The following is a 25,039-nucleotide window of genomic DNA, read 5'->3' on the forward strand; positions in this document are numbered from 1 at the left end:
CACATGACTTAAGTAATTTCACAGCATTTTTAAATATTGAGGCAAAACAAAGGGGACAGTAAAGCAATATGGTAAAATGTATTTCATCAAAACAACCAAAATGTTGAAATAGTTAAAAGAAGAAAAAATGAAATTTGACCGGTGGGAGGAGGAAACAGCTGCGTCAGTTGCAGTTGTTACTTTCCTGTGTAAACAATTTAAAGCAATTATAAATCTGCTTCTGGTCACACTTTGCTGTAAATAAAAAGGTTTTTCATGTTCACTCTTCCTCTGCTTTCAGTGCAAGTGCTGCTGTTCAACCACAGGCTGTCGTGGCAGTTGGGTGGTGCACGGTGAGCTGTGCTTGTGCAGTGACACACGGATGTTTCTGACAGAGCCTGGGCAGATGCTGTGCCTGTCTGCACTGCTGGGGAAAGGCAGGTGCTGTCAAACCACTGGGCTGGGGAGCTGGGTTTAGTCCATACCTTATGCTTAGGCTTGATGCCAGACTAGAGCACAGCTCATCTTCTCAGTGCTACCCTCGTGCCTCACAAAATGCTGCTCAGGTCTGACCCACACCTGTGATCTTTGACAGAAGTACAGTAATTTCACAATTATAAGCCATACCATTTTGAGTAAAGTTCAGGTTCAAACCCAAAGTGCGGCTTATAATCAGGTGCGGCTTATATATGGACAAAGAATGAAAAGTTGCTGTTTTAGTTTGGAGGACAGGTGTCTGCTGAGAAAGGCAGGAACTTCTCTTTGAAATGGAGAATGTATACCTCCTCCCTCCAAATTATTAGAATTTTGAAATCAAGGGGCTCTCAGGCAAAGATATGGGAATTAGGAATAACAGTTCTTTTCTAGGGAAATTAAAATAGAAATACAGTACTACAAAGAAACAAACCCCAAACCCTGACAAAGTCAGAGTACAGCCTGACACCCCGTCAGGCAGGGTGTTGGTAGCAGTTCCATTAAATGGTGGCTGCCTCCTCCTGCAGTGACAGATGTGATTCACTTGGAGCAGTGCTCCTGTAGAAGGTGCAGTTTCCCTCCGGAGCTCCAGTGGTGATGTGGAGAAATCCGGTTTTTCTTTGGAGTCCAGTGGAGAAAGGGGCTCCCTTAGTGTCCCAAAACCTCTGTTTTTATCTTGGTAAGAAATGTTGGGCTCTTCCCCCTGGCTGGAGCAACTCCCAATGGGATGCAGTAATTTGATCAGTCCCACAGTGGGACTCAATGGCCATTAGCAGAAAATGACTGGCTGGAGGAAGGATGGGTTGTGAAAAGATAAAGAACAATGCCCTGCCTGGTTTCAATGGATGGCCCATTAGCAGAATATCTGCCGTTGAGATAAGGATCACTGCCCCTACCCTCAACAGATGGTGATAGAACAGATACCTTTTATCACACTCTGCATTGTAACCTGTGGCTTATAATCAGGTGTGGCTTATATATGGACTAAGAATGAAAAGTTGCCAACACCCGGAAGTGCGGCTTATACTCAGTACGGCTTATAATAATGAAATTACTGTAATCAGTTTTACTCAAACACCTCATGACATTTCAAGACCAAGTGGCATTTCCCAAACTGCAGGTCCAGGTGACTCCCCAGTGTGACCTGTCCCGTGTTCTGGCCCTTTCTTTGATGGAGCTGCTGCCTGGGTTTTGTGCCCACGGGTTCCTGTGGCACTGCTCAGCCAGTGCACACTCCTGGTGCTGTGGAGGCAGCTTGGGGTGCAGAGGGCACTGCCTGCTGAGCCTTCTTTCAGCTTCATCAGCTGAAACCCTCTGGCTCAGAGACCACTGCTTAGTGTGGACTATTCACTATGGTTTTGGGGGTTTTTTTGATGTGGTTTAACCCCTGACTTACTGCTGTGCTAGAGACACACACCATCACCTGCATGAGACATGGCAGAGTTTGAGTAGGTCACAAATTCAAGGAATGGGTTTAGGCAGAGTTTGCCTTTGAAGTGTGGAAACAGTACAATAAAATAATTTAAAACACATTTTATTGCCTCAGTAATCAGAGAGGGTGTATGTGTTGACATGGAGTTTGCATGAAACCTTCAAGCTTTTCTAACCATTTATAGTTTACATAGCTATATGTTAATCCACAGGCAATCTACGGCTCTCAATAGCCCCATAGCAACCACAGATCAACAAATGATTTCCCTGGGCTCTTAGGCATACCACTGCCATTAGGTCCTCTGATTTTTAATTAAGAGGAAATGTCTCTAAGCATCTTGAGGTAATTAAAGTGGTAATATGTTCTGTAAGATGCATTTGATAAAATAACAAGAATTCCCCTATGTGACTCAAAAATATAACTGCAACTTCATTACAAAAATTAGATTTACTGAATTATTCTTCTTGTATGAACTTAAAGTGTAAAATATGCTCCCATTTCTGCTATAATTCTTAAATGTAATAAGAGAATTTCTTCCCCCACATTTTACAATGTAACTCTTGATATAATGATCTTATTAACTTTTATTATGATTCTAATTAATATGTCATATTACAAATAGCTCCTTATTGTCTCTTTGCCATTCATTACAATTTCATAAGGAGATGATTACCGTGATAATGTTATGACTCTTATAAAAACATACATGCTAGCCTAGATTTAGACATTTATTTCTGGCTGAATTCTGACAGAAAGAAGTAGCACCAGAAAGAGAATGATTTCCATAAGCCTGCTTAAAATTGTTTATTTTTGCTTCTGAACACACATGTGTGGGTTGAGTTTTGTAAATAAGTGGCTGTGTGTGTATGAAATCTGTATATGGAAAAGTTGCAACATGTTGCAATGAACCACTGGATTTTAGAAGTTTTTAGAAAATAATATTATTCCAGGTGTTGCCTAGATACATATGGAAGCAAAAAATAACTGAATAAAAATTTTAACAGATGTAATTACTTAAAGTAGTGGTTTAAGGAGAAATTTCCAGTGTGGATGAAAGCTCATCATCAGCCAGTCTTGTTCTTATGTCCAAAGTATCTCAAGACTTTAAAAATCTTTTGAGTTCTCTGTAAAAGACTATTTACTTCCCTCTCAAACAGCAAAACACGCTTATAGAAGTGTGTACCCATTATTCCTTTTTCTCTGTCCTTGGAAAGCACACCTCTGTCCTCATCATTTCCATGCCAAATACAAGACTTTATTTGCATTTTCTCTTAGCACTTGGCACTGTCCCTTGCTTTCTTTGTGTCTCCACTGATTTCATTCCTACATTAAGTGTAAACCCTTGGTCTTTACTCTCAGGACTCCTCATAGCGTAATCCCAAATCTGAAATCTTTTATTCACTGACAGGATATTTACTCCTGACTCCATGATGCCATTCTGGATGCTGAGCACTTGCTACCATTTTCTATGTAAGCTTCTTTTCCAAATTAGGAAGGCCTCATAAAATTATGGCTAAAAATGGCAAATGTAGCATTGAGATTGCTGCTCGTAGTGCTAGCCACTACTGACATATTGATGTGTTCAAAGTGAGTAATTTCTTGTCTTCTCTTTAAATTGCAGTGATTTGGAGACCTATTTGTGTACAGCACTTAGGATGGTGGGACCCTGGGCTGTGATTTCCTCTCTCATGCACTACATGTCCACTAAGAATCTCCAAAATAGTGTGATGAAAAAGTATTAGATTTCTAAAACAAGATATATGCCTGCCTGTTGCAGGAAGTTAATTACAATTTAACATTGGGTCTGTATTGAAGAAAATGTGAGATTTCAGGACTAACACAGCTGCCATTAATCTTGTCTTGAAGAGCAGCACTTGACCACATGACACTTGAGTTGCTTCAGTTCCTATGATGTGGGAACACCTATGAGTGAGTCCTTACTGGACCTCCTAATTGTATTTCTTGGCTGCATCCCTGAGTGGGAATTTGAATACACGAGTGACTCTCTCTGCAAGTTCAGAGGTGAAATGATGGTTCTGAGAAGTGGTGAGACACACCTCACTACTAATGGTGATGCTACCATATTCCTCCCTACTAAAACAAGCTGTAATCAATCATGTTGCAGATTGACCTTGTAAGGAATGTGCCTTTCTGTGGAAGTTTTTTGCTCTCTACCCAATTAAAGCAAAATACAGCATGAGCCTTTTGACTCTGAGCTTTCTTAGGTCAAAATGAAAAGAAAAAAAAACCACAAGAAAATATTTTTTTCTTTAAACATCTAAAATCCTGTCTTATGAGATTAGTAAGTGAATCAAGTTTTGAATAAGATTATTATGGGAGAAGTCAAGAAAACAGAAAGATGACTCAAACAGTTTACTGCCAGGACTATTTCTTAACAGAGAGGAAAATCATATCTGGTTACATGTGGAATCCTCCCACAATGAACAGGGAGCCTGGCAACAGAAATAAAACTGCAAATGCTCCAACTTTTGCATTGAACTGTCCTCACAGCTGAAGTGTAATGAGAAGACACCAGAAATCTGGACACTGAGGTGGAGAAACCATAACATAGCTAAGCAATTCCATGCTTATTGCCTTCCTTATTGTCAAAACAGACAACCTGGTCATCAGAAAGGTAAAATTTTCTTGAATTCTCCCTCCCCATCAAAAGAAACAATATTAAACCCAGAGCAAAAAGTGATCCAAAAAGATAGAGGGAAAATCCCTGAAGACATGTTCTCTCTAACCACGGTGGGTTGTGCAGGCTGAGAACCTGTTCCTTCTGCTGCAGTGGAATCCAGCAGGACAGAATTCAGCAGGACAGCCCTGCACCACCTCCAAAGGATCACCTGGTGGCTGTCACAGGCCACTGGGAACAGAGCCAGCAGAGAGAGCAGAGTGGCTCTGGCTGGATCTGTGCCCATGGGCTGTGCCTCGCATGAACAACACTGAGTGCAACTGATGGATGTGAAAAAATACACGGTTTTCATCTGCTGTAGAGCAAACTCAGCCATGCAAATATTTATGTACTGAGCAAAGAACTGGGCTGCTGCTTGCTGAGTGTCTGAGGCACTTGTGTGTTTGTCCCACTGCCCCACACTTCTGGCTGCAGGACTCGCCCACAGATTTAGGACTGGAACAGGATATGCAGTTCTGCAGGGCTGGAAGACATCCCTTTAATAAGAATTTGTAAGGAGATCAAAACAAGCACAGAAACCCAATTCCATCCTATATGTGTCAAAAATAAATTTACAGCTGGGAATACTCCCCAGGAGATATGTTTTTCCTGGCTTCTCCCTCACACCAGTGAAACACAGCCAGTGCTCAGTTCTGGACTTTGCAAACAATCATCATTGATAAACTGGATGGAAAAAGCCAAGTGTTTGTGTGGGCTTAGAAAAAAAAATCATTATTTAATGACACTCAGTCAAGTATGTTTTTGGAGGGCAGTTCATATGGCACCAGCTGTTCTGATTTAAAGGATCTTGGTACAGCATGTAAGAAAACCATAGACCATGGTTTGGTCATCCCAAATAATGTGAATATGCACAAACCTTCCTTCGAAGTAAACCATACCCTTAAATCTCTCCCCAGTGATCAGGCACAAATTATATTTGTTTTGACGTACAACATTTTGCTCCACTTTGGAGAAGTCTATAATACTGCAATTGCTCCAAATTTTAAGCTTCTCTTTGACCTGGTAAACATTGAGTTGGTTCATTCTCTGTTGTACCACACTTTTCTCTGGCTTTGAATTCAGTGTTTTTGCTCCTTTCTGTTACTTTGTGCCCTGTAAGGAAAGCAGGAGTTTGGCATATGGTTTCTGCAAGCACAGATGAATACTCACACACAACAGTTACCATTTTCTAGGTAGGCTGGCATTTGGAGCTGCCTTTTTTAAAAAGAGAACTGGACAAGAATCAATTCTCTGATCATATAAAGGGTATAATGATCTCCCTTTTCTTAGCCTTCTCGTGACACTCCTGTGGCATTTAGAAAAATTTCAGTTCTCTCACAAATACATCAGTTGAGGTCAGCTTTTAATGAGAGCAATCAGCCATTGTGGAGAGAAAAGCTAGGCTGACAAAATCTCTATTTACATTTTTGAAGGAGATGTTGCATACTTGGGTCAGTAAAACCAGTCTGGGTTAAACTTATTAAGCATTTCAGATTATATCTGTTCTCACCTAATTTACCAGTCCAGCAATTCTGCACATTTTAATAAAAGAGAATTTGAAATTATTTGCAGCTCACTGAGGAAAATAATAAGCAGTGGCAGGTCTAGGATTATACTTAACAACATCCCTAAAGCACAGAGAATGATTTCTCTACTGATGGCTTCCTGACATCCTGTCAGACACGAAGCTCCTAACCCAATTCAAGTGTGTTTGCTGATAGAATGCAGATTTTTTTCATCTCACTGTCATGAGACACTAAATATGGTGTGTTAGAGCTAAATGTCTATGTTGCACTGGTTTTAAATTCTGGTGGAATTTCTTTGATACTGGTAAATATAAGAGAAATGAGTATGCTTAGGCCAGTTAAGTCTTCACCATCTTTTGTTATATGGCACTGCTGATTTTAGTGCTTACCATAGCATGTGTTGCTTAACAGCTTTCTGGGTTACTGAGGGATTGGAAAGTATTTCATCACATCCCAGTGATAAGAACACGTAAACACAGTGCAGAACCACTTGTTGAATACTTCTTCTGCCTCTTTATAAACAATTTTTTCATCAAAGCTCATATTTTTGCCAAAGGAAATTCTGTCTGTCTATAGATTATAGTTTTGATTCTTACATTTAAAAAATAAAAAATCACACTGTTAAAAGAGGTTTCATTCTCAGCCAGTGGTTGCTCATTGCTTGTGGTGAGGCTGCCCCAAAAAACGCCTGGTAAGGAGGTGGTAAGTGCAGTACATGCTGCACAATACAGGGGCAGTATGGTGGCTTTCCTCGGGATGCCCTGGCACCTGTCCTGGCCCATGGATCACATGTGGAAAGCATGAGTCACATCCCAGTCCCAGGACCAACTCCAGATCCATGCTGGTCCTTCCACAGGTTGTTTTCTAACTCCTGGTTATCTCTCCATGGCAAATAGGCTGCAGGCGACTGCCCTTCCAAAAAAACCTGACATTATGAATTAAGGCATTTTTTTTCTATCCAAGAACATGTCCTTTAAAAATATCCTTTGCTTAAAAGGAGGAATAGCAATGAATATTTTATAATTTGACAAAAAAAAGTGTTTAGCAAAGCCCTGAGTAGAGAGAAGATGACAAGTGAAATGAGTTGGGAAGGGCAGGAGGATGGAAGAGTATGGGCAGGTGAAGGCAGCTAATGCTGGGTCTTTGGAGACTGATGCAAATTCAGCATATGCTCTACACTTAAGCTGACCAAACAAAAAATGTAAAAATGTGTAAATTGTTTTCAGGAAATACACTGGGAACTTCCTAGCTACACACTAACTAGTCTATTATTTGACAAAGACAGTGAAGAAATTCCTGACAGAACTTGAATTTATCCAAGAGACATTCACGCTGTGGCAGTGCTGAACAAACACAACCAGGCTGCAAACATTTGAGAAAAAAACAAGGCAAGGTAGTCAGCAGAACTGCTGCTCTCAACATTTACCTCTCTCTCTTTGCCTTGAAAGGAACTGATGCGAAATGCTCTGCTTGCATTTCATAAACCTGTGACTTGACTTGCTTGGAGAAGAACGAAGCTTTCTGCTTCTGTTGCCAGTGCCAGTGCTGTGGGAGCTGCTGTGAGCCCTGAGCCCTCTGGCTGGAGCGTGTGGCTCAGATTATACCATCACATGGATGTCTCATGCAGCGAGCTCCCCTCTGCCTGCAGTGCTCCTCAGGCCACTGAACCGAGCTAAAATGATCTCACTCTGATCTCAGGCTAATGAGAATGGGGAATAACAGAACACTTGAGGCCTGTGAAGGTAGGGTGCTACCAGAGGACACACAGACCTCTGTGATGCCCATATGGCTGGAACAGAGAGACTGGTCCTGCTGGTAGCACGGGCTGGTATGAAATCACCACTCGCGTTTGAAAACACACTGAGTCAGTAAAGAAAATAAATGAACAAAGGCAAACACAAGAGGAACTTGCATCCTTGCAGAATGTGTGATAAATCATTTATTGCAGTGGGGACAAGGATTTCTGACAGAAATAGCAGCATGTGATCTACTTATTCCTGCAGAAACAAGCACCTCTGAATCCACATCCACGGAATCACAGATGTAAAGCATGGCAAGGATTCCACCTGACCCACAAAGCATTCCTCCTGAAACTACCACTCCTAAAAAGGTGCTGTGAAATATTCATGTATTTATCTTGCCCACCATCACGGGAGGTGTGTGCATTCAGTGTTCTAATGCACATAAACAATTTCATTCTTTCTGTTACAACCTTTTTGCTTTGAGTCACATCAGCAGAAGTATCTTACCACAGGAGAAATAGCTGGATTGAAATACCCTGGGCAGGTAGGTGGTTTGACAGCCACAAAGCAGAAACTGCCACTCTCCAGGAGAGAAACAGGACACAGGGCTCTGGGCAAGCAGTGTTAGGGCTCTTTCAGGCCTACTTGGATTCAGCTTTCTAGTGCCTTCATGTGGCAGCTTAAAAGGACAGATTCCTGAGGCTAAATTGTTTTGGACTGAAGCTATTTGACTGACTTTGACCCAGCTCCCCAACCAAGATAAAATGACACATCCAAATTTATTTGGCATTTGAAGTGGGAGGGAAATTACTTCTGTGTTCTGCTAGAGGCCTCTTTTATTTAATGTTCTACAAAGAGGAAGAAACTGCATATAATAATGACATCTTGTGGTAGTTGTTGAATTATTGCCCTGTGATTTAGTAGATAGTTGGATGTCAAATTTCAGGACATCTCTCTCTTTCTGTGCTGCAGCTCTGCAAGTTCAAAGTTACAAATTCTCCTGCTCTGAGAAGTTGGACGTAGAGGATCTCTGGAACCTTTGGCTGTTGACTTCAGAGGAAAAGGATATTTTGCTCATTTGATTACACAGATCTGGCTAAAAATACAGGTCAGAAACTCATAGTCATAGCTGATTAAAGAACTTGATTGCAGTTATCAGGTATTCATACAGAAAACACTGCTTTTGGTAACACTGAGTACAGAGTGGCTCTGGCCCACAGAATGAGCCTGCCTTTGCTGCACCATGGCTTTGTAGTGGGTGTGAGAGGTAAGAGTGACAACCTTTGCTGCAGCATGCAAAGCCTGACAGCTGCTGAACACCTGCACTGAGCCTGCAAACAGCCCTGCTGAGCAGCCACCAGTGCCCAGTGGCTGGGGATGCAGGAATTTTTTAAAGAGTGAATGCCCAAGGCCTCACAGTGCTTGTACTTATTTCAGCTTTGGTGCTCAGGTCTGTGACTCCTGCCATCAACCAGATATCCAAGGGTCCCATGAATCTCTAAGCTTACTGCAGGCTGTGTGACATTTCATATTTAGGGTCCAGAAGTGTGCTATTTAACTGAGTATCCCACTTTGCCTGCCCATAATCAAGTCCTTGCTGGTGCAGCCTCTGCTGTGCTTGCTCTAGGTGAAGTTAGAAGCTTTTCAGAACAAACAGCACTTTTTCCTGCCAGTTTGTATCGTCCTTATCAGCAGAGAAGGCTCAGCTTTTATCAGGGAGTTTGGCTATTGCAGAAATAGTCATAATAAATAAGATTAGCAGGAACTAAGGCTAAGGGATGTATTTTACAGGGTGTCTGTTTATCCTGTCATGTGTTTGGTGAGTATCCTTGTGCTTTACCAGGTCTCCAGCTCTTTGGTACTATGACACAGTTTTGCTGTGGTTTTTTTATTGGGATGAAGGTGGCTTAAGCTATATGCCAAACACCTGTGTGTTTTCTTCTGGGCTACCAAGGCCTCACAGACTTACAGTTTGTAAGCAAGATTTACACACAGCTGTTTCCAAGCTGTGGAGGAGGCAAGAAGCAAGAAAAGACCGAGTCAGAGGTGATGGTGAAATCACACACGTGTATGACAGCAAAGAAATGCTGCTGATCAGCACTGCAAAATAGGGACTGACAGATCAGTGCTACTACATTTAATGCAGCATGGCATCTCTTCCCCATTTCTTTTTCACTGTCAGAGTCCCTGGTGTTCACAGTGGACACTGGGCATAACAAGCCTCTTTCCTTCAGAGACAGTTGTTGGATTCCCTATTGATATGGAAAATTCCTAAAGATCATCATGAGACCCCATGACTCCATAACATCTACTGATATGTGTTCAGCTGTATTGATTTTTCTTCCATAGGATGATGCCACCTATTGGGCTTTATTAAAAGAGGCAAAACAGTTGAAAGAAAATAAATACTTTATACTGGTTTTTTTTTTTTGTTTTTAGCAAAGAAGTTTAAATTTTCCTTCAGTTCAATTGAAAAAGAAGTCCTATTAGGACATCCTGAGTTATGGTATCTCATTAGGAAAGAAGAAAGAATAGAGGCAGAAAATCCACAGGCAACACTGATTGTCTCTGGTGAAGAAAAAGAAATTAAGGAAAAAAAATACAGTTTAACAAGATAGCTTTTATCCATTTTCCCAATGGGACTATAAACAACAGTCACAGATTTTTAGGCTTTTTTTTTTGTTTGTTTTAACTGAAGTGTGTTAAGGGTAATAATTTTTAATTGACCTTGAACTTGTGGTGGTAAAATTATCAACATTTAAGACTGCTCTCAGTCTGGCTAAGAAGTTATCTTTACTAAAAGAACATTCCTTTCAACTAAAAGCTAACAGTGTGATTGTTTCCAACTTCTCACTTCTGAGCTAAGACAACACAGGGTGTGCCACTAATCAGAGCCATCTTTTCCTATTGCCACGTTGCTGTTTGGTTCCTCAGCACGGGGGAGCCAGCAAGCTGCCGAAGCATCCCGTGCCTCCAGGGATGGAGACCTGCCTTTGTTAACACTGAAATGATTGCTTTTCCTTACCTCTCCCTTTTTTTTTTTTTTCTTTTTTTCTGAAAGGCAGTATAGCTTGGTTCTCTGCAATCTGAGGAAGGGGAGCAGATGGAAAGATGCTCCCCCAATGTTCTCTCACTATAATCACAGTTAATACAGGTTTTGTCCAGACACAGTTTTTTTTCTCTTTTATCAGCTTATTCATAATCCCTGCGGGAAAATGTTTTAAAATTATTTACCCTCTGTAATATAGAAGCAATGACAAGAGACTGATTGGAAATTTTTTTAATATAAACTTTGCAAAGCAGCGATTATAATAAATCTTCATATTTTAAAAATTTAATTGAGTAAATATGTATAGTGTGCAGACGTGTTGCTCTTGCTCTTGTCATTATTATGTTAACAGTCCCTCAGATCAAGCTGGACTTGATTTCAAAGTTATTTTAAAACTTGGCACCTCTCAATGAAAATCTCTTCCATTTTCAGTGTTGGACATATGGTCTTGTTTCCTTCTGATGTTTGTAACAAGTATCCATCTCAGGCCCATCCAGATTCGTAAAAGTTGTTTGGTTTACAAGTTTGACCTCAGCCTGCCTATAACAGGTTTATTAATGCAAAATTCTGCCCACCATGAAGCTCTGTTCAGGGCTTTGTTGCCTTGAAGGATCTCTCCCCACATATTTTTATATAACTGCAAAATAATAGCAAAAAAGGATTAATGCATAGAGAAGAAACAAAACTTCTGCAAGATAAATTATTAGGTTAACTTAATGGCTGAAATGAGATTTTGACTGAATTTCTAGATAACAAATGTGAATAATTATGTACAGGCAAGAACAAACAGAAAAATAAGCACAAAATTTCAAAGTACTGTAAACATCAGATTTCTTTGTAAATCATTTACACCATCCTTGGCATAAGAGCATGAAACCAGTACCCTTTATTATTTCTTGTTTTCAACTTGAAGGAGTTGTACTATCAAAGGTAGAAATTGGAAACAAGATTATATTAAGCTAATCTTTGTTCTGTCCAAACCTGAGGACTGTGTCTGAAAGCACTCATGGACAGCTGCTGTTATCTTTGTTTGAACACACTTCTGGAAAGTAACAGAATTTCTCTCCCAGTGTGAACTATTATGTGATAGTTATTTCTTATGCTCTTATTTCAGCATAAGAATTACTTCTCTCAAGAGCAGATTGTTTATTTGTCATTTTGCCAATATGCAATTTTTTCTTGGAAGAGTTAAAAATAAGCAAATTTTGCAAAAGTATTATTTTAGCAGTATTTATCAACTCATAATTAACAAAAGCATAAAACTTTAAGTAACTTTATAGAAAAATCAGGAAAGAAAGAAAATATTTTTAGCAGTAAGAGAGTACAGTGTAACAAAATATTAATGTATTATAAAGGCAGTCAGTGAGGTAAAGTATAATGCCTTTTTTCTTCATCAAAAGATGCTGTGGCCCTAATTATCTGTGATGACTTAAATAAATATTGAAATATAATATATTCAATATTACATATATTTTACCTTGATTACATGGATTAATTTAAACTATGTATTCCAATCTAATTTTGGTTAAATATTTTCTAAGATTTTTAATTTATCCTTAAAGAAATGTGGCAATACCTTCACAGACTTAGGTTGAGATTGTCAAAAATTTTATGGAGAAATTATGTCCACACCATCAAAGTTTCTTTTAAATAGAATCAGAATTCTTTTAGGGCTAAAGCTGCCTCTAAAAATATTTGAAACTTTTCATCAGGTCCAACTATGATCTGTGGTTTATGGTGTAAGGCACTCCCCTGCAGCACAACACAACTTATCCTGAGTTAAATTCACCTTTTTATTATACTTGGATTATCTGTTCTTTACAATACTGTAATTTTTACTAAAATGTTTGCACTGGTTCTTAGAAGGTGCAAAGACAGCAATGAACAGAAGATTAAATGCAGACAGCAAGGAGACAAGAGTCTTTATTAAGTATTTTCTCTGAGTGAGGGATTGGCAGCCTTTTTTGAATTTCAGCTGAAAATATTTACACAAGTTGAAAACCACAGACTTACAGGCAGTTCAGAAAATCTTCCTAAATTCTATAGAACAACGGTTGAATAGCACTGGTTAAAATAATTTTCTCAGTGAGTCAATGAATTTATAAAAAATTAAGTACATGAGGAAGTGTTTAGATTCCTATGTGCATTTCTCACATACTGTACTCCTAATATTACTATCTGATATTAATAAGTCTCTGTGGCTTCTGCATTTGCAAGAGCTAAGAGCTACCCAATGAGGAGCCAGCCAAATCCATCATGACAGCTTCATCAGCTACTGATGAGAAATCTCCAGGTGACTGCTGGAAAGGGGGTACTATTCTAGGAATGGATCATTGTGTGCTTGTACCATATTTTATATTTTTGCCTATAGCATCTGCTCACAGCTTCTGCTAGAGACAGAAAAATGTGCTAAAATGGGCTTTTGGCCAATACAGATACTCTTAACATTGGAACAAACTATGTTCCTTCTCTGAAGAGTTACCTTTGGAGCTTCCCTCCCATGATCTCTTGCATTAATTTAATCCTCAAACACCTATAGAAATGGAATCAAAGTTTCCAGTGATGATTACAGCCCTCTAGGAGATGGCTGGTGAGGAAGAGCCAGCCTTTCTTGCCTCATTTGCAAAGACTGTGCTAACAAAGTAATCACTGTGTTAGGTCAGCTTAGAAACATCTGTTCTGCCCTCTGTATTGCTGGATCACCATGGGAACAAGGGGCAACTCCAGACAAGAAGTCACGGCAAGTACTGAAAACCACGGAGTCTGATGTAGCATTCCTGTCAAACATCCTGGCAGGCTCCCCAGGCTCCAGGGACTGTCTGCAGTGTCCATCCACACCAACCCAAACTACTGTACTGTGACTCTGGTCTCTACACAATAGTTATCCCACAGCTTGGCCCTGATGAGTAGGTTTGGCCCACTAAGCAAGAATTTTGCTTTGCTTTGGAGACTTTGGACTAAAACACAGATCTTGAAATAGGTCAGAAAAAGGAAGGGAGTGATCAGGAGCTGTTGTAGCCAACTCCATGGTGCACCCACATCCCTTGTAGGTCTGGTTATGCCACTTCAGAAAGGACATGGCAGAAGCAGAAAACACACACAGAAGGAAAACAAGGTCTGTCAGAGGAATGAAGAGGCTCCCACAGACAGCAAACAGATATGGACTGGGACTAAGAAGTATTTTCTCACAATAGTCATAATTAAATTGCAGAAATGATGGTGTGATATAAGCTAATGACAGCTGAATTTGTAAAAGTAAAAAATGGAGAATAGACATACCTGTGTCTACTAAACAGAATGATACAAACAGAATCTATAGCATGAGACATCTCTTAAACTGCCAACAGCTGAGAAAAAGAACACCTTGCTGTTTCACCTGTTTCACAGTGTTCTTTTTGGCCATCCATCCCTGTCAGTCACAGAGTATTCTGTGAACTGAATCCAGTATGGCCCTTCTTAAGCTCTTAACTCTTGCTTTCTGTAACTACACCAAAAATTTTCTCTCAGTCCTTTTTTGGTTCAGTGCACAGATGCTCGTAACAGCAAACTACAGCAATTACTGTACAAGTTTCCCCATTCAAACTTATCTCCAGTAAATGAGAAAGTTCATTTTCTGCTGACATCAATTTAACTCTGGCAATATTTTCCACTGAAAAGTAGTCTTTCTTTTCTTTTGTACTTGTGAAATGTCTTGAATATCTTAAGGCTAATTAAAGGCAATAACATTCTTCATGATTAAACATACAAATGTTAGAATGGGTTTTCTTACCTCTCCATTTGCTTTACCAATGGGAGAATTAAGAATGAAGTCAGGAGGAGCAAAGACATCAACCAAGGCAACTGCATCATCTTTCAACTGTTTGAAACCAAAAGACAGGCATTTGACAACTTCTGTCAGTGTCTATCGCTGAACTACAGAGCAGCATAAAAATTATTTTCATAAAGTACCAGCTTTGATAATGTAAGAGAAATCCACAATAAATAGCCTAGTTTTATTTTGATTTTTTTCACTCCCAGGCTAACTGCCAAATGAGACTCTATTTCAAGTGTTTTTCTCCTTTACCTAGGAAGTTTTTTTGTTTACACATATAAATATCTATTTTTTTGACTTGAAAAAATAATGAAATAACTGGATTGAAATATTTCACTAGCTTTCCAATGAAGATTGCAAGGCCACAAATGTCAGGGTGTTATTTTGTAGGACATATTGTTTTCCATTTATTGGTAAATAAATTAAGTGTCAATGATTTGCTGAACTTTACAGAAAATTATTCAGAAACCATTAATGTAATATCCTGCTAACTTACCCCTTGAAGTACAGAGTAATCTGTTGACTATTAACCACGTGTCTCTTTTTAGTCTTTATATAGTAGATACTTAGTCACAATAAAAAGGCTTACCCTGTAGCAGAGCTCCAAAATAGCATCCTGGATAAATTTCCCAGGCTGTTCACCTGAAGCATAGCCACCTTTAAAAACATTCACAGAGAAGCTTGTATCAGTGAAGATTACACTGATACAATCTTTATGCCAAGTTCATGAATTGACCAGTCCAGATGAAGTAGCTGCACCTGTGTAATTGAACTGACAGTCTTTCATTAATGAGCTGACTGCAAAACTCTTAACCTAAGCTATGTAGAGCCTTTTGCAGGAACAATCTACACTACAGTGTCTTGCTGCCTACCCCTCATCCTCTCACACAAGCACTGGATCACAGCAAAACCTGTGATCTCTCCATCATCTCTGAGGTAAGAGAGAGCCTTTTGGGTTAATTTTTCACTGCAGATTCCTGTTCTACAAAATTTGGTCGAGAATGATTGTTTTGTATTAAACAAGCAGTTAGAAAATGCTGAAAACATAAATTGTTGCTAGGATTCCCTGCCCCAGCCAAGTCAGGACTTTATAAAAGTGACATGCACAGCACATTCAGGGATCTGATCTCACCTTGGTAGAGCACAGCCAGGTGTTTACTCAATGACCAGAGCCCATAGAGAGCACTGAGATTCCTCAGCACGGGCTGCAGAGCCACTGGGACGCTGGGATCGTGGGTGTAGTCGTGGTAGCGCTGTAAGGCTGTCTGCTCAATAAAAGCAATAGCCAGAGACCGGCAGTAGTACACCTGGAGACAGGCAACAAGGACACTGAGTAAAAAAAAACAAAGATCCAGTCCTCAGCCCCTGCACAATGGCATTGGTCTGGTGAAGTTAGTGGAGTTCTGCTGATTTAGATGTGATGATACAGCTTGAGAAATTCTAAGAAACTGTAGGAGAAAACACTTTCCACAATGTCTGTGCAAAGGTTAGTTATGAAATGTCTCATGAAATGCCTATTAGAAGTAAGACTGAATGCCTATTATCAGTGTAATTTGGCAGTTGCACACAGGCTTTATGGGATCAAGAAGCTACATCAGAGAGAAGACAATGTAAAATCAGGTCTGCTGATTTTAGGATTGTCAAGACACCTACATGAATCTAAGAAAATAAATGCAGGTTTATATTTATTTAATATGTTCCAGAGTGTTATAAAGAGGATAAAATCTTTCTATTGAAAAATTATTACAGTACCTTCAAATAATAAACAAAAATCTGGTTATGTCAGCGTAAGTGGATTCTGTTGATGGATTGCAATAGATTTGAGTATGTTTTGAAGGAACTATGCAACTAGTCCCTGCCAACTATCTGATGAGAAAGACAAGTCACCAGTTACAGTTACTGCAGAGTATAAACCCTTAAGTGATTGTAGGGCACTTGTCTACATTTATATACTTCAGCTTTGCTATACATGCTCCCATGGAATAGACTGCTGACTGACAACATTCTAGCTGGTCAACAGAAGGGGATTATAATGCCATTGCTGTCCTGGTTGACTTGTTGCAATGACACAACTCATGTTTGTTTTTAGTTTTTTTCATTAAGGTTTGGATGTTTAATTTTTTTTCATGTAGAATTAGTTAATTATTTTTAATTATTTTCTTTCAAATGCTTGCATTATCCATGCATTTAGATCCACTGCAGCATGTAAAAAAGGCATATATTGCAAAGATCACAGTCTCTCTCAACAGCAGCTGCCCAGTGGCACACTTATGTCCAAGCTCAGATACATTTATGAACAGGAAAATACACATCATCTATTCTCTGCAGCATTATGGAGGATTGCTCCCTTACTAGGTGGTTTTTTGAGATATGCTAATTCCCTAGTCAGAATGAAATAAGTCACGAATATGTTTCATCATGAATGAAACATTAAGAATTATTTTCCTGTTTTTCTCCCCTATAATTCTACTTTCCTCTTTATCATTGCTTGCACTTCTGTGTTGTTTCTATCAAGCTGCCCCCCCACCAAAATAACCTAGGGATACGCTAGGAATCTCTTCCAGATCCCCCACAGCATGAACAAATATTTTGTATTACTCAACCACTGGGCTGACAGAAGTGTTTCTTCATGCCCAGAAAGTTTTTAATCAAATATGTACATGTCTTCAAAGTAAAGCCTGTAAATAATTTTCAGATGTTTTTGAGGCATGACATTTAAAATAAAATGTCCTGCTGTCCTGAGGATGACTTGTAGGCAGAAAAGAAAAACCAATGACCTAAAGTACAGTAGTTTCACGAATACAAGCCGCACGGATTATAAGCCGCACTTCCGGTGCCTCAAAAATGTTGCTGTCTTTGTCAATAGATAAGCCGCACTCCGAATATTAGCCGCACTTTCGTTCGTCGCGAGAATCCGTGCGCAGCTTTCACAAATTGGCCAATTAGTAACAGGATCGCGGCATAGAGGGCTTTACTGGCTCGGGGCGGGGCCAGGAAGGCTCGGCCTGCTCATGGTTGCTGACGGGGCCGGCCGGGTGGTGCTGCAGCCGCCGCCGGGCTCACTGGTCCCCCTCTCCCATCAGCACCGCCTCGCCGCTGCGTTTACGTACTCGCCCTGCCGGCGGGCCAGCCACTGCCGCCGCTGGCAGGCATGCCGGCCGCCTCGCCGCTGCGTTGTTTACGTACTCGCCCTGCCGGCGGGCCAGCCACTGCCGCCGCCGCCGGGCTCGCTGGCCCCCCTCTCCCGTCAGCACCGCCCCGCTGCCGCGTTCCCTAGCCCTGCCCGCCGCCGCCCGGCTCGCCGGCCGCGCCGCGTTCCCTAGCCCTGCCGGCGGGCTGCCGCCGCCGGGCTCGCCGGCCGCCCCCTCCCGTCTGCACCGCCGCCGCGTTTCCTCGCCCTGGCCGGCACTGCAGGCCCCCGCACCGCCGGGCTCCCCCATGCTGCTGGCCCCGATTCTGCTGGGCTTCCCCCGCTGCCAGGCAGCCCCACCCGCCGGCCTTCCTGCTTCTGCCATGCTCCCCTGCACTGCTAGCCCCAGTTCTCCCAGGCTCCCCCGCCCTACTGACCCGGCTCTGCCGCCCCCCTGCCCCGCCCTGCTGGCTCAGGCTCTGCCGCCCGCCCCCCACACTGCTGGCCCCGCCTCTGCCAGGCTTTCCCACCTCTGCCGGGGCCGGCCGGGCTCCAGCTTGGCTTGGGGCTGCCGCGGGCTCTCACTTCCGTGTTGGCAGCTTTTAGAATTTTGTTAATGTATTAGCCGCCCCGGAATATTAGCCGCACTTCCGGGTTTCCACCAAAATTTTGGTCAAATTGGTGCGGCTTGTATTTGTGAAATTACTGTATATCAATACCTATCTCAAAAGCAGTTGTGTGCTTGAACCTCTTTGAGTTTTAAATATAATAGACACGACAATCTTCACAATTCTGAGCTCACCATTCTCTCTAATGCACTGGCCCCAGCACCAGCTTCACCAAAACCTGGCTGACAGGCAATCAGACTGGAGTTTCTGGCAATTCCCATTCCAGATTTGACCCTGAAGAGTTTCTCTAATAAGCTGCTCCTAGGGTAAAATCAGGAAAGATGTTCTCCCCTCTATCAGTGGTTTCACACAGATCATCCCATGCTGAAGCCACGCTGAGTCTCTCTAGGTGCAGAATTGAATGTTGACTATTCCTTCCTGCTGTTTTTTCAGCTTTGCAGGTAAGGTAAATGACAATGACCATCTTCAGGGAGCAGACCTTTTTTCAGTGACAAATGACAAGTGTTCATTCTTCGCATGTGAGCCAACTTTTCTCATGGAGGTAGTAGAGGAATCTGGTGAGCTTGAGGATAAATACTGAAATTTGGAGTTAAGCCATTCCTAGCTGTTAAAACTCTCTGGTGAGAGAGTGGATCTGCTATATGTAAATTGTCAATGTTTCCTTTTCAGGTTCCAGTGCTGTCAGTCTGGTATCTTTCATGAGTACTTTGCACTATAGGAATTAGAGATGAAAAAGACCCATTAGGTCATCTAGTTTACCTACCTGCCAGAGCAAGATTCTTTCCTACACTATGTATTTGGCCACAAGCACAGATGGAGAAGTAATAGTCAGATGCTGCTGTGTATTTAATACTCACAGATTTAGTCTTCAGAAGCTGTGCTATCAAAATTGCAGACATCACACAGCACGTGCCTGCAACTTTTATGAAGGGAAATATTTCCTGAATATATCCTGGAAGATTTCTGCTGATGGTAACTGTCCTCGTGCCATCATCTTCTATGCAAGGCACACAGTCAGGTATTAAGTTTTATTAGTTATTTGATTTGCTGCTTTATGGTTCAGGAAATTGTACTTTATGACACAAGAAGATAAAACTAACAGCAACTGACAGACTTGGATGAAAATAAATAAATAAAATAAGAAAGATCAGTAAGTATTACCTGACAATTGTTTTTTGCCTCAAAATCACTTCGTCCAGCCTGCCTCTCCTTATTCATTTTTAGGTCACTTTCTCGCAGCAGGTAGCAAATCAGCCATTTATAAGCTGCTAAAGGAACTATGAAAAAGAAAAAAAAATTATTAATATTTACCTTTATGCAAGAAGTCACATGAAAATTCTACTCAGTCCCAGATTTTGTTACTTGAGATGAAAAGTGAAAGCATTAATTAATCAATCCATTAACATGCCACTTTGCCCATTAATGCAGATACAATAAATATCTGTGGAGAACAGTCAGACTGTGAGTGTACAGTGAAGACATAACCATGTCTGGCCATACTCTACTTCAAAGTGACCCCAAGCTGGAAGACAAGGTATATTCACAGCTCCGTTTAGACTTCTTACTCAACTAAATTTTTTAGGGTTTTTTTTTTTTTCCATATTAAGACTTAGGCCGGCAAGGTATGAAGTCTCTTCTGAGAATACAAGAACAGACTCCAGTCCACAATTACTGGAAGCATGTGACTTGCAAAATTTTTTTCACTGGTGGCTGAATGCAATCACACTTAAATTACTAGTTTTGTACATAATTGTATCATATTTGTAAGAGCAGCCTAAACTACTGAGGTAAAAAGTTATTCAGCAGGAATCTTGCTTCTTGTTTCTTAGCTGAAGATTTAATGTAGGGTATACCTTAGGGTATAGGGAGTGTTTACATGCTGCCTAAATTAACAGTCCAGTTTCTAACAGAATGGATCAAGAAACAGGTTCAGATATTTTTTAAATTATGGTCTGGTTCAGTAGGTATTGCATGAGAGGAGAGAACATGTGCTGTTGCTCTCTCATTTATGTGTTGGTATTCTTTTTAACTTTTGTGTCCAGCAGCCCATCTGGGCTCGCAGTGATACACAATCCCCTCAGAACTGGAAAACAGCAATACAGTGGGGAAAATCCCTACCTCAGAGATGTTATTTTAGAGGAACAAAAGAGAAAAAATAGTATCTGATGCTATCTTCCATTTCAGAAATTAATTTGGGGAAAATTGAATGTATTTTGAAATGCAAACTATATTCTTAGTAAATAAAAATGCAAATAATACAAAAAATGTCAGCAAATATGACAAATATCTAATAAGGAGCAGAGGTTGAATCTCAGATCTCTGGATCCTTTCCTTTGGAAAGGAATTTAAAATTCTAGAATCAGTTTAATAGCAGCAGAAGCCTACCTGAGGAATCCATGCAATCTTCAACACTAATGGCTGTGAATTTCCAGCCAAGGATATGATGGTAGTCTTGCAAAAAGTTTATTGTTCCCAAAGGGGATTCAAAAGGAGCTTTATCTGAAACACCAGAGAAAATAAAAATTATTTATGAGAAAAGAAATCAGACTTTTTGGAACTAAAAGCCTATTACAAAGCCATGCATACACTTGACAGGCCAGATGCAATTAGACCATAATACTTACTTTATTATGCCTAGTCCAGCCAAAGAGGACTGGTGGACAAGTGTGGAAAAACCTGACATCACTGCCTATAATTATTCCCCATAAGATTCAACTCCAACTGCTGAGTTTTCCAGCTCTGTAAGATGCTAGTGAAACTCATTGCTGGAAAACTGAAACAAAATCTGGAGAACTACAAGATGTGGTGATGGATATTGCTACCAAGTCAGGTGATATGAACTCTTCCAAATACAATAAATAGACTTACGATGACTTTACTTACAGAGTCACAGAATCACAGAATGGTTTGGGCTGGAAGGGAACTTAAACATCATCCTTTTCTAACCCTCCCATCCTGGACAAGGACACCTTCCACTAGACCAGGTTGCTCCAAGCCCTATCTAGCCTGGTCTTGAACAGCTCCAGGGATGAGGCATCTCCAATTCTCTGGCTAACTGCATTAGTGTTTCATCATCCTTGCAGAGAAAATTTCTTCCTAGCATCTAATCTAAATTCTCATCCTTTAGTTTAAAACCATTTCCCTCTGGCCCATGACTATCTGTTCATGTAAAAAACAGTTCTCCTTCTTTTTTTATAAGTACTGGAAGGCCATAATGAACCTTCTCTTCTCTAGGCTGAAGATACCCAACTCTCTCAACCTGTCTTCATAGCAGAGGTGGCCTCCTCTGGACCCTCTCTAATGGTTCCCCAACTTTCTTTTTCTTAGGATCCCAGATCTGGATGCAGTGCTGAGGTAATTTGGTCGAACTAAAGTGCACTTCTTAGGGAGTAAGATACAGCTTAACCTGATTAGGGATGGCAAAATAACTAGCTAGCTTCTGCAAGACAGAAGAAAGAATATTTCTCGCAGCAAGTATTTCTGTATTGTGAATGTACCATATGATGGAATCTGAAGCACATTATTTATGCTCCACAAAATTATTAAATGACTCTCAATTGCTTTCACTATGAAATTACCTCCTAATTCCATTGTTGGGTCCAGCATAAGATTCCACAATGAAAACATACCTCTTATGCAATTCATCCAGCTCATTAAGTAGTTGCTGGTTTGCTGGAGCAGGACGTTGTTATCTCCCTCATATGTGCAGTTTGGATCATTGTCATTTCGGATTTCACCCAGACGATTCACTTAAGAAGAACAAGTGCACAGTTTAATATATTGCAACATATTAGTAGAAGCTGAGAGAGATTAACTAATTATTCTGTGACAAAATGCAAGAGAGCTATCTATTCCTGTATATAAAACTATTGTTACAAACAGATGAGCTTGAAAATTCACTGATTACCTCGTACAATAAAGATTTTTTAAGAGTGTGGCATTAAATTTACATGAGACATTTTCATCTATAAAATCTGCATCTTTATATTTGAAACTGAGACTGAATTACTCGTACAGTCTGTGCAAATGCTGGTGCAGATCCTGTACGGATTTAGGGAGATTTTTTTTGTGACTTCAGGTATGAAATAAAATTTAAAAATATGGATATGAGGATAAAATACTTTCTAAACACGTTGCTAAAATTCAGAAATCATAGAAGAACAGCAGTCGAAGAACACATCAAAATAACCATTCTCTTTCTGATCAGTGCATGCAGTGTCTGTAACTTACTGGCAAGGTAGCCATGTCCTCCACAAGCTTCTCGGCACTCCTGGGCTGCCTGCTGAGCAGTCCAAGATGTCAGTGGTTTGCTGGCAGCAGATAAAGCATGAATCTCACGTCCCAAATCAGCCTTTGTGAAAAACAAATTATAAACGGGGAATGAATTTTATAGAAACTAAGTTGGTGACCAACTAAAGGCACAGGTACATATACTGCTTTATAATGAACAGTAACTGGCAATACAGGCATAAAACTCTGAGATCCATGTAACTGCAAAGCATATTCTTTGGTGCCACAAAAAAACCTTGCCACAACTGAGGAACCTTCTGCACCAACTTCCTTATATGAGAAAGTCATAATTTGTGCCAGGTAATGGGCACATGGGTGCGTCTTAGCTCAGCTGTACCAGCTGACACAGCATTGAGTTATTTCACCACCTGCCAAGCTTTTCCTCCCAAAAATGGAGAAGGAGGTGGTTGAGGGTGGCCTGTCCAAAAAAAAGCTTCTATTCCCTCTGTGACATAAGCAGTATCTCTCTCCCTCAATGGGATATTTATAATATTTATTGCCTTACACAGTTTTCACTGATCTTTTAAGCATCAGTTTTGTGAAGAGCAGGAAAACTTTTATGTACACCCTCAGAGACTTCAGAGGATCACAGTAGCCTGCATTTACACTAACTCTGTTGACCTTCCTTTGAAAATGCATTTGGAATTCTAGTTTCTGGAGACAGGGGCTTGATACAACCAAAGCTTCTTTAAGAGCACCTCCCTGAATGGTGGTGCTTGTTTAATGATCTGTAGAACAAAAGGAATCCATAAGGATTACATTTTTAAAATTTTCAACAATGAGATTCTTTCCTATCATGACTGTTTTCCCTAAGATTAGTGACTGCACTGCAGATCTCCAGAGATGAAGTATCAGGTAAAACAATCAAATAGATTCTTCTGTGTTTTGTGCAGAGAGGAAAAATTAAAATACCCCACCATTAGTAAAAATTATTTCATGAGCTTTACTTCAGATAAAAAAAAGCTTGAGGATTTAAGCAAGACCTGAGCAATACACAGCCAATATGTAGGCTCTAAAAATGTTTACTGCCCACAATTATAAAATTTATATGCTGTGGAAATAAAGTACTGCAGTTAATTTGATTAAGAATCAGTCCACAGAGACTGATAGATTAAACTATTTCCCCTGTAAAGGGATGACTTCCAGTGGGCTGATTGTGGATGAAAAATTCAGTGTTAAGACTCAAAAGTCAACTTTTTTTTGCTAAAAATACTTATTTTAATGCATAAATTTGAATTGCAAACTCAAGCCAGACTCAGAGAGTCTGTGCAGGAATTAAGATTAGTATATTTTCAGAAAATCTTTGATATATGCTCCCTGTAGAATCATTTACAACAGTTATAAGCTAAATTTACACCATCATAATATATTTATGATAAAAAATTATGCAAGAGAACATAACCTTCAATCCCAGAGAAATCAATAAATCTTTAATAACTCCATCAAAACAAATTTGAATGCTTTTCTAAATACAACTTCAATCATTACTTTATATGTCCCATATTTCTGAGACATTGCTCTGTCATTCTTGATTGTAAGAGAGCTCAACACCTCTAAATAGGTCTTCATTTAACAGTTTATTACAGCAAGAACTCAGTGAAGAGGAAATATGTAAACATCTCACCTGTCTCTGACTCCTTTGCTTTGTCAACACACCTGCAAAAAACTCTACAAAGTTTTCAAACAGGGACCTTGAGAAATAGTCTAAGGCATATGCAGCAGCCAGGTACGGTAAAAGACGCCATTGCTGGGAAAAAAAAAGAATTAAATTAATTTGATCACAAATTGATAAGATGTTTAAAATAGTTATTATATAGAACCATCTCATTAATTTTTACTGTGTTCAAATTGGAAAACTGCTAAATGGAGAAGAGAACAAGAACCACCTATAATGTAATTTAATTACATTTAATTATGTTATAGGTGGTTCTTGTTCTCTTTATACAAGTTATGGTTATATTATTTTAGTTCGCACATTTCATGAATTTGTGATAAGCATTCTGTTAAACCAGGGAAAAAGTTCACTGAAGCTTTGGGGACCAAAGACATATTTTTGCCATGTGTTTATAAAATGTCTGGCATGCCAGGGTCAGTCATGATTCATAAGTTTCTTCAGAACAAACATGACAGAGGTTGTAGCCATTTCATGGGGCTCACGAAGGAAAAGAAAAACTGCCTGGAAGTCTTTGTGGTAAAGGAAAAAGGGAATGAGAGTTTCAGCAAGCAGAACCCACAGAAAAAGCCAAAACTGGGGAAAACTGAGAGACTCGAATAGTGGAAATCAGACCCTGGCTTATTCA

The 25,039-nt window shown here is 40.1% G+C and overlaps 1 protein-coding gene across 3 annotated transcripts in view; it reads right to left on the reverse strand.

Annotated features, from left to right (window-relative positions):
• Positions 1–11,095: 11,095 nt before the first annotated feature.
• The window catches only part of LOC116996468 (peroxisomal acyl-coenzyme A oxidase 3-like), a 32,899-nt gene continuing 18,955 nt past the window's right edge, over positions 11,096–25,039 (reverse strand). For all 3 annotated transcript variants that reach the window (XM_033060155.1, XM_033060154.1, XM_033060156.1), the window contains 9 exons: positions 24,364–24,486; positions 22,680–22,800; positions 22,079–22,198; positions 20,835–20,948; positions 19,611–19,726; positions 15,823–15,997; positions 15,280–15,347; positions 14,649–14,735; positions 11,096–11,516 (listed from right to left, as the gene is read on the reverse strand). In XM_033060155.1, coding sequence (XP_032916046.1) covers positions 11,397–11,516; positions 14,649–14,735; positions 15,280–15,347; positions 15,823–15,997; positions 19,611–19,726; positions 20,835–20,948; positions 22,079–22,198; positions 22,680–22,800; positions 24,364–24,486 — 1,044 coding nt within the window. In that variant the 3' untranslated portion in view covers positions 11,096–11,396. The remainder of the gene's footprint in view (positions 11,517–14,648; positions 14,736–15,279; positions 15,348–15,822; positions 15,998–19,610; positions 19,727–20,834; positions 20,949–22,078; positions 22,199–22,679; positions 22,801–24,363; positions 24,487–25,039) is intronic.

Source organism: Catharus ustulatus, chromosome 5 (genome assembly GCF_009819885.2).
Source record: "Catharus ustulatus isolate bCatUst1 chromosome 5, bCatUst1.pri.v2, whole genome shotgun sequence".
NCBI classification, from domain to species: domain Eukaryota; kingdom Metazoa; phylum Chordata; class Aves; order Passeriformes; family Turdidae; genus Catharus; species Catharus ustulatus.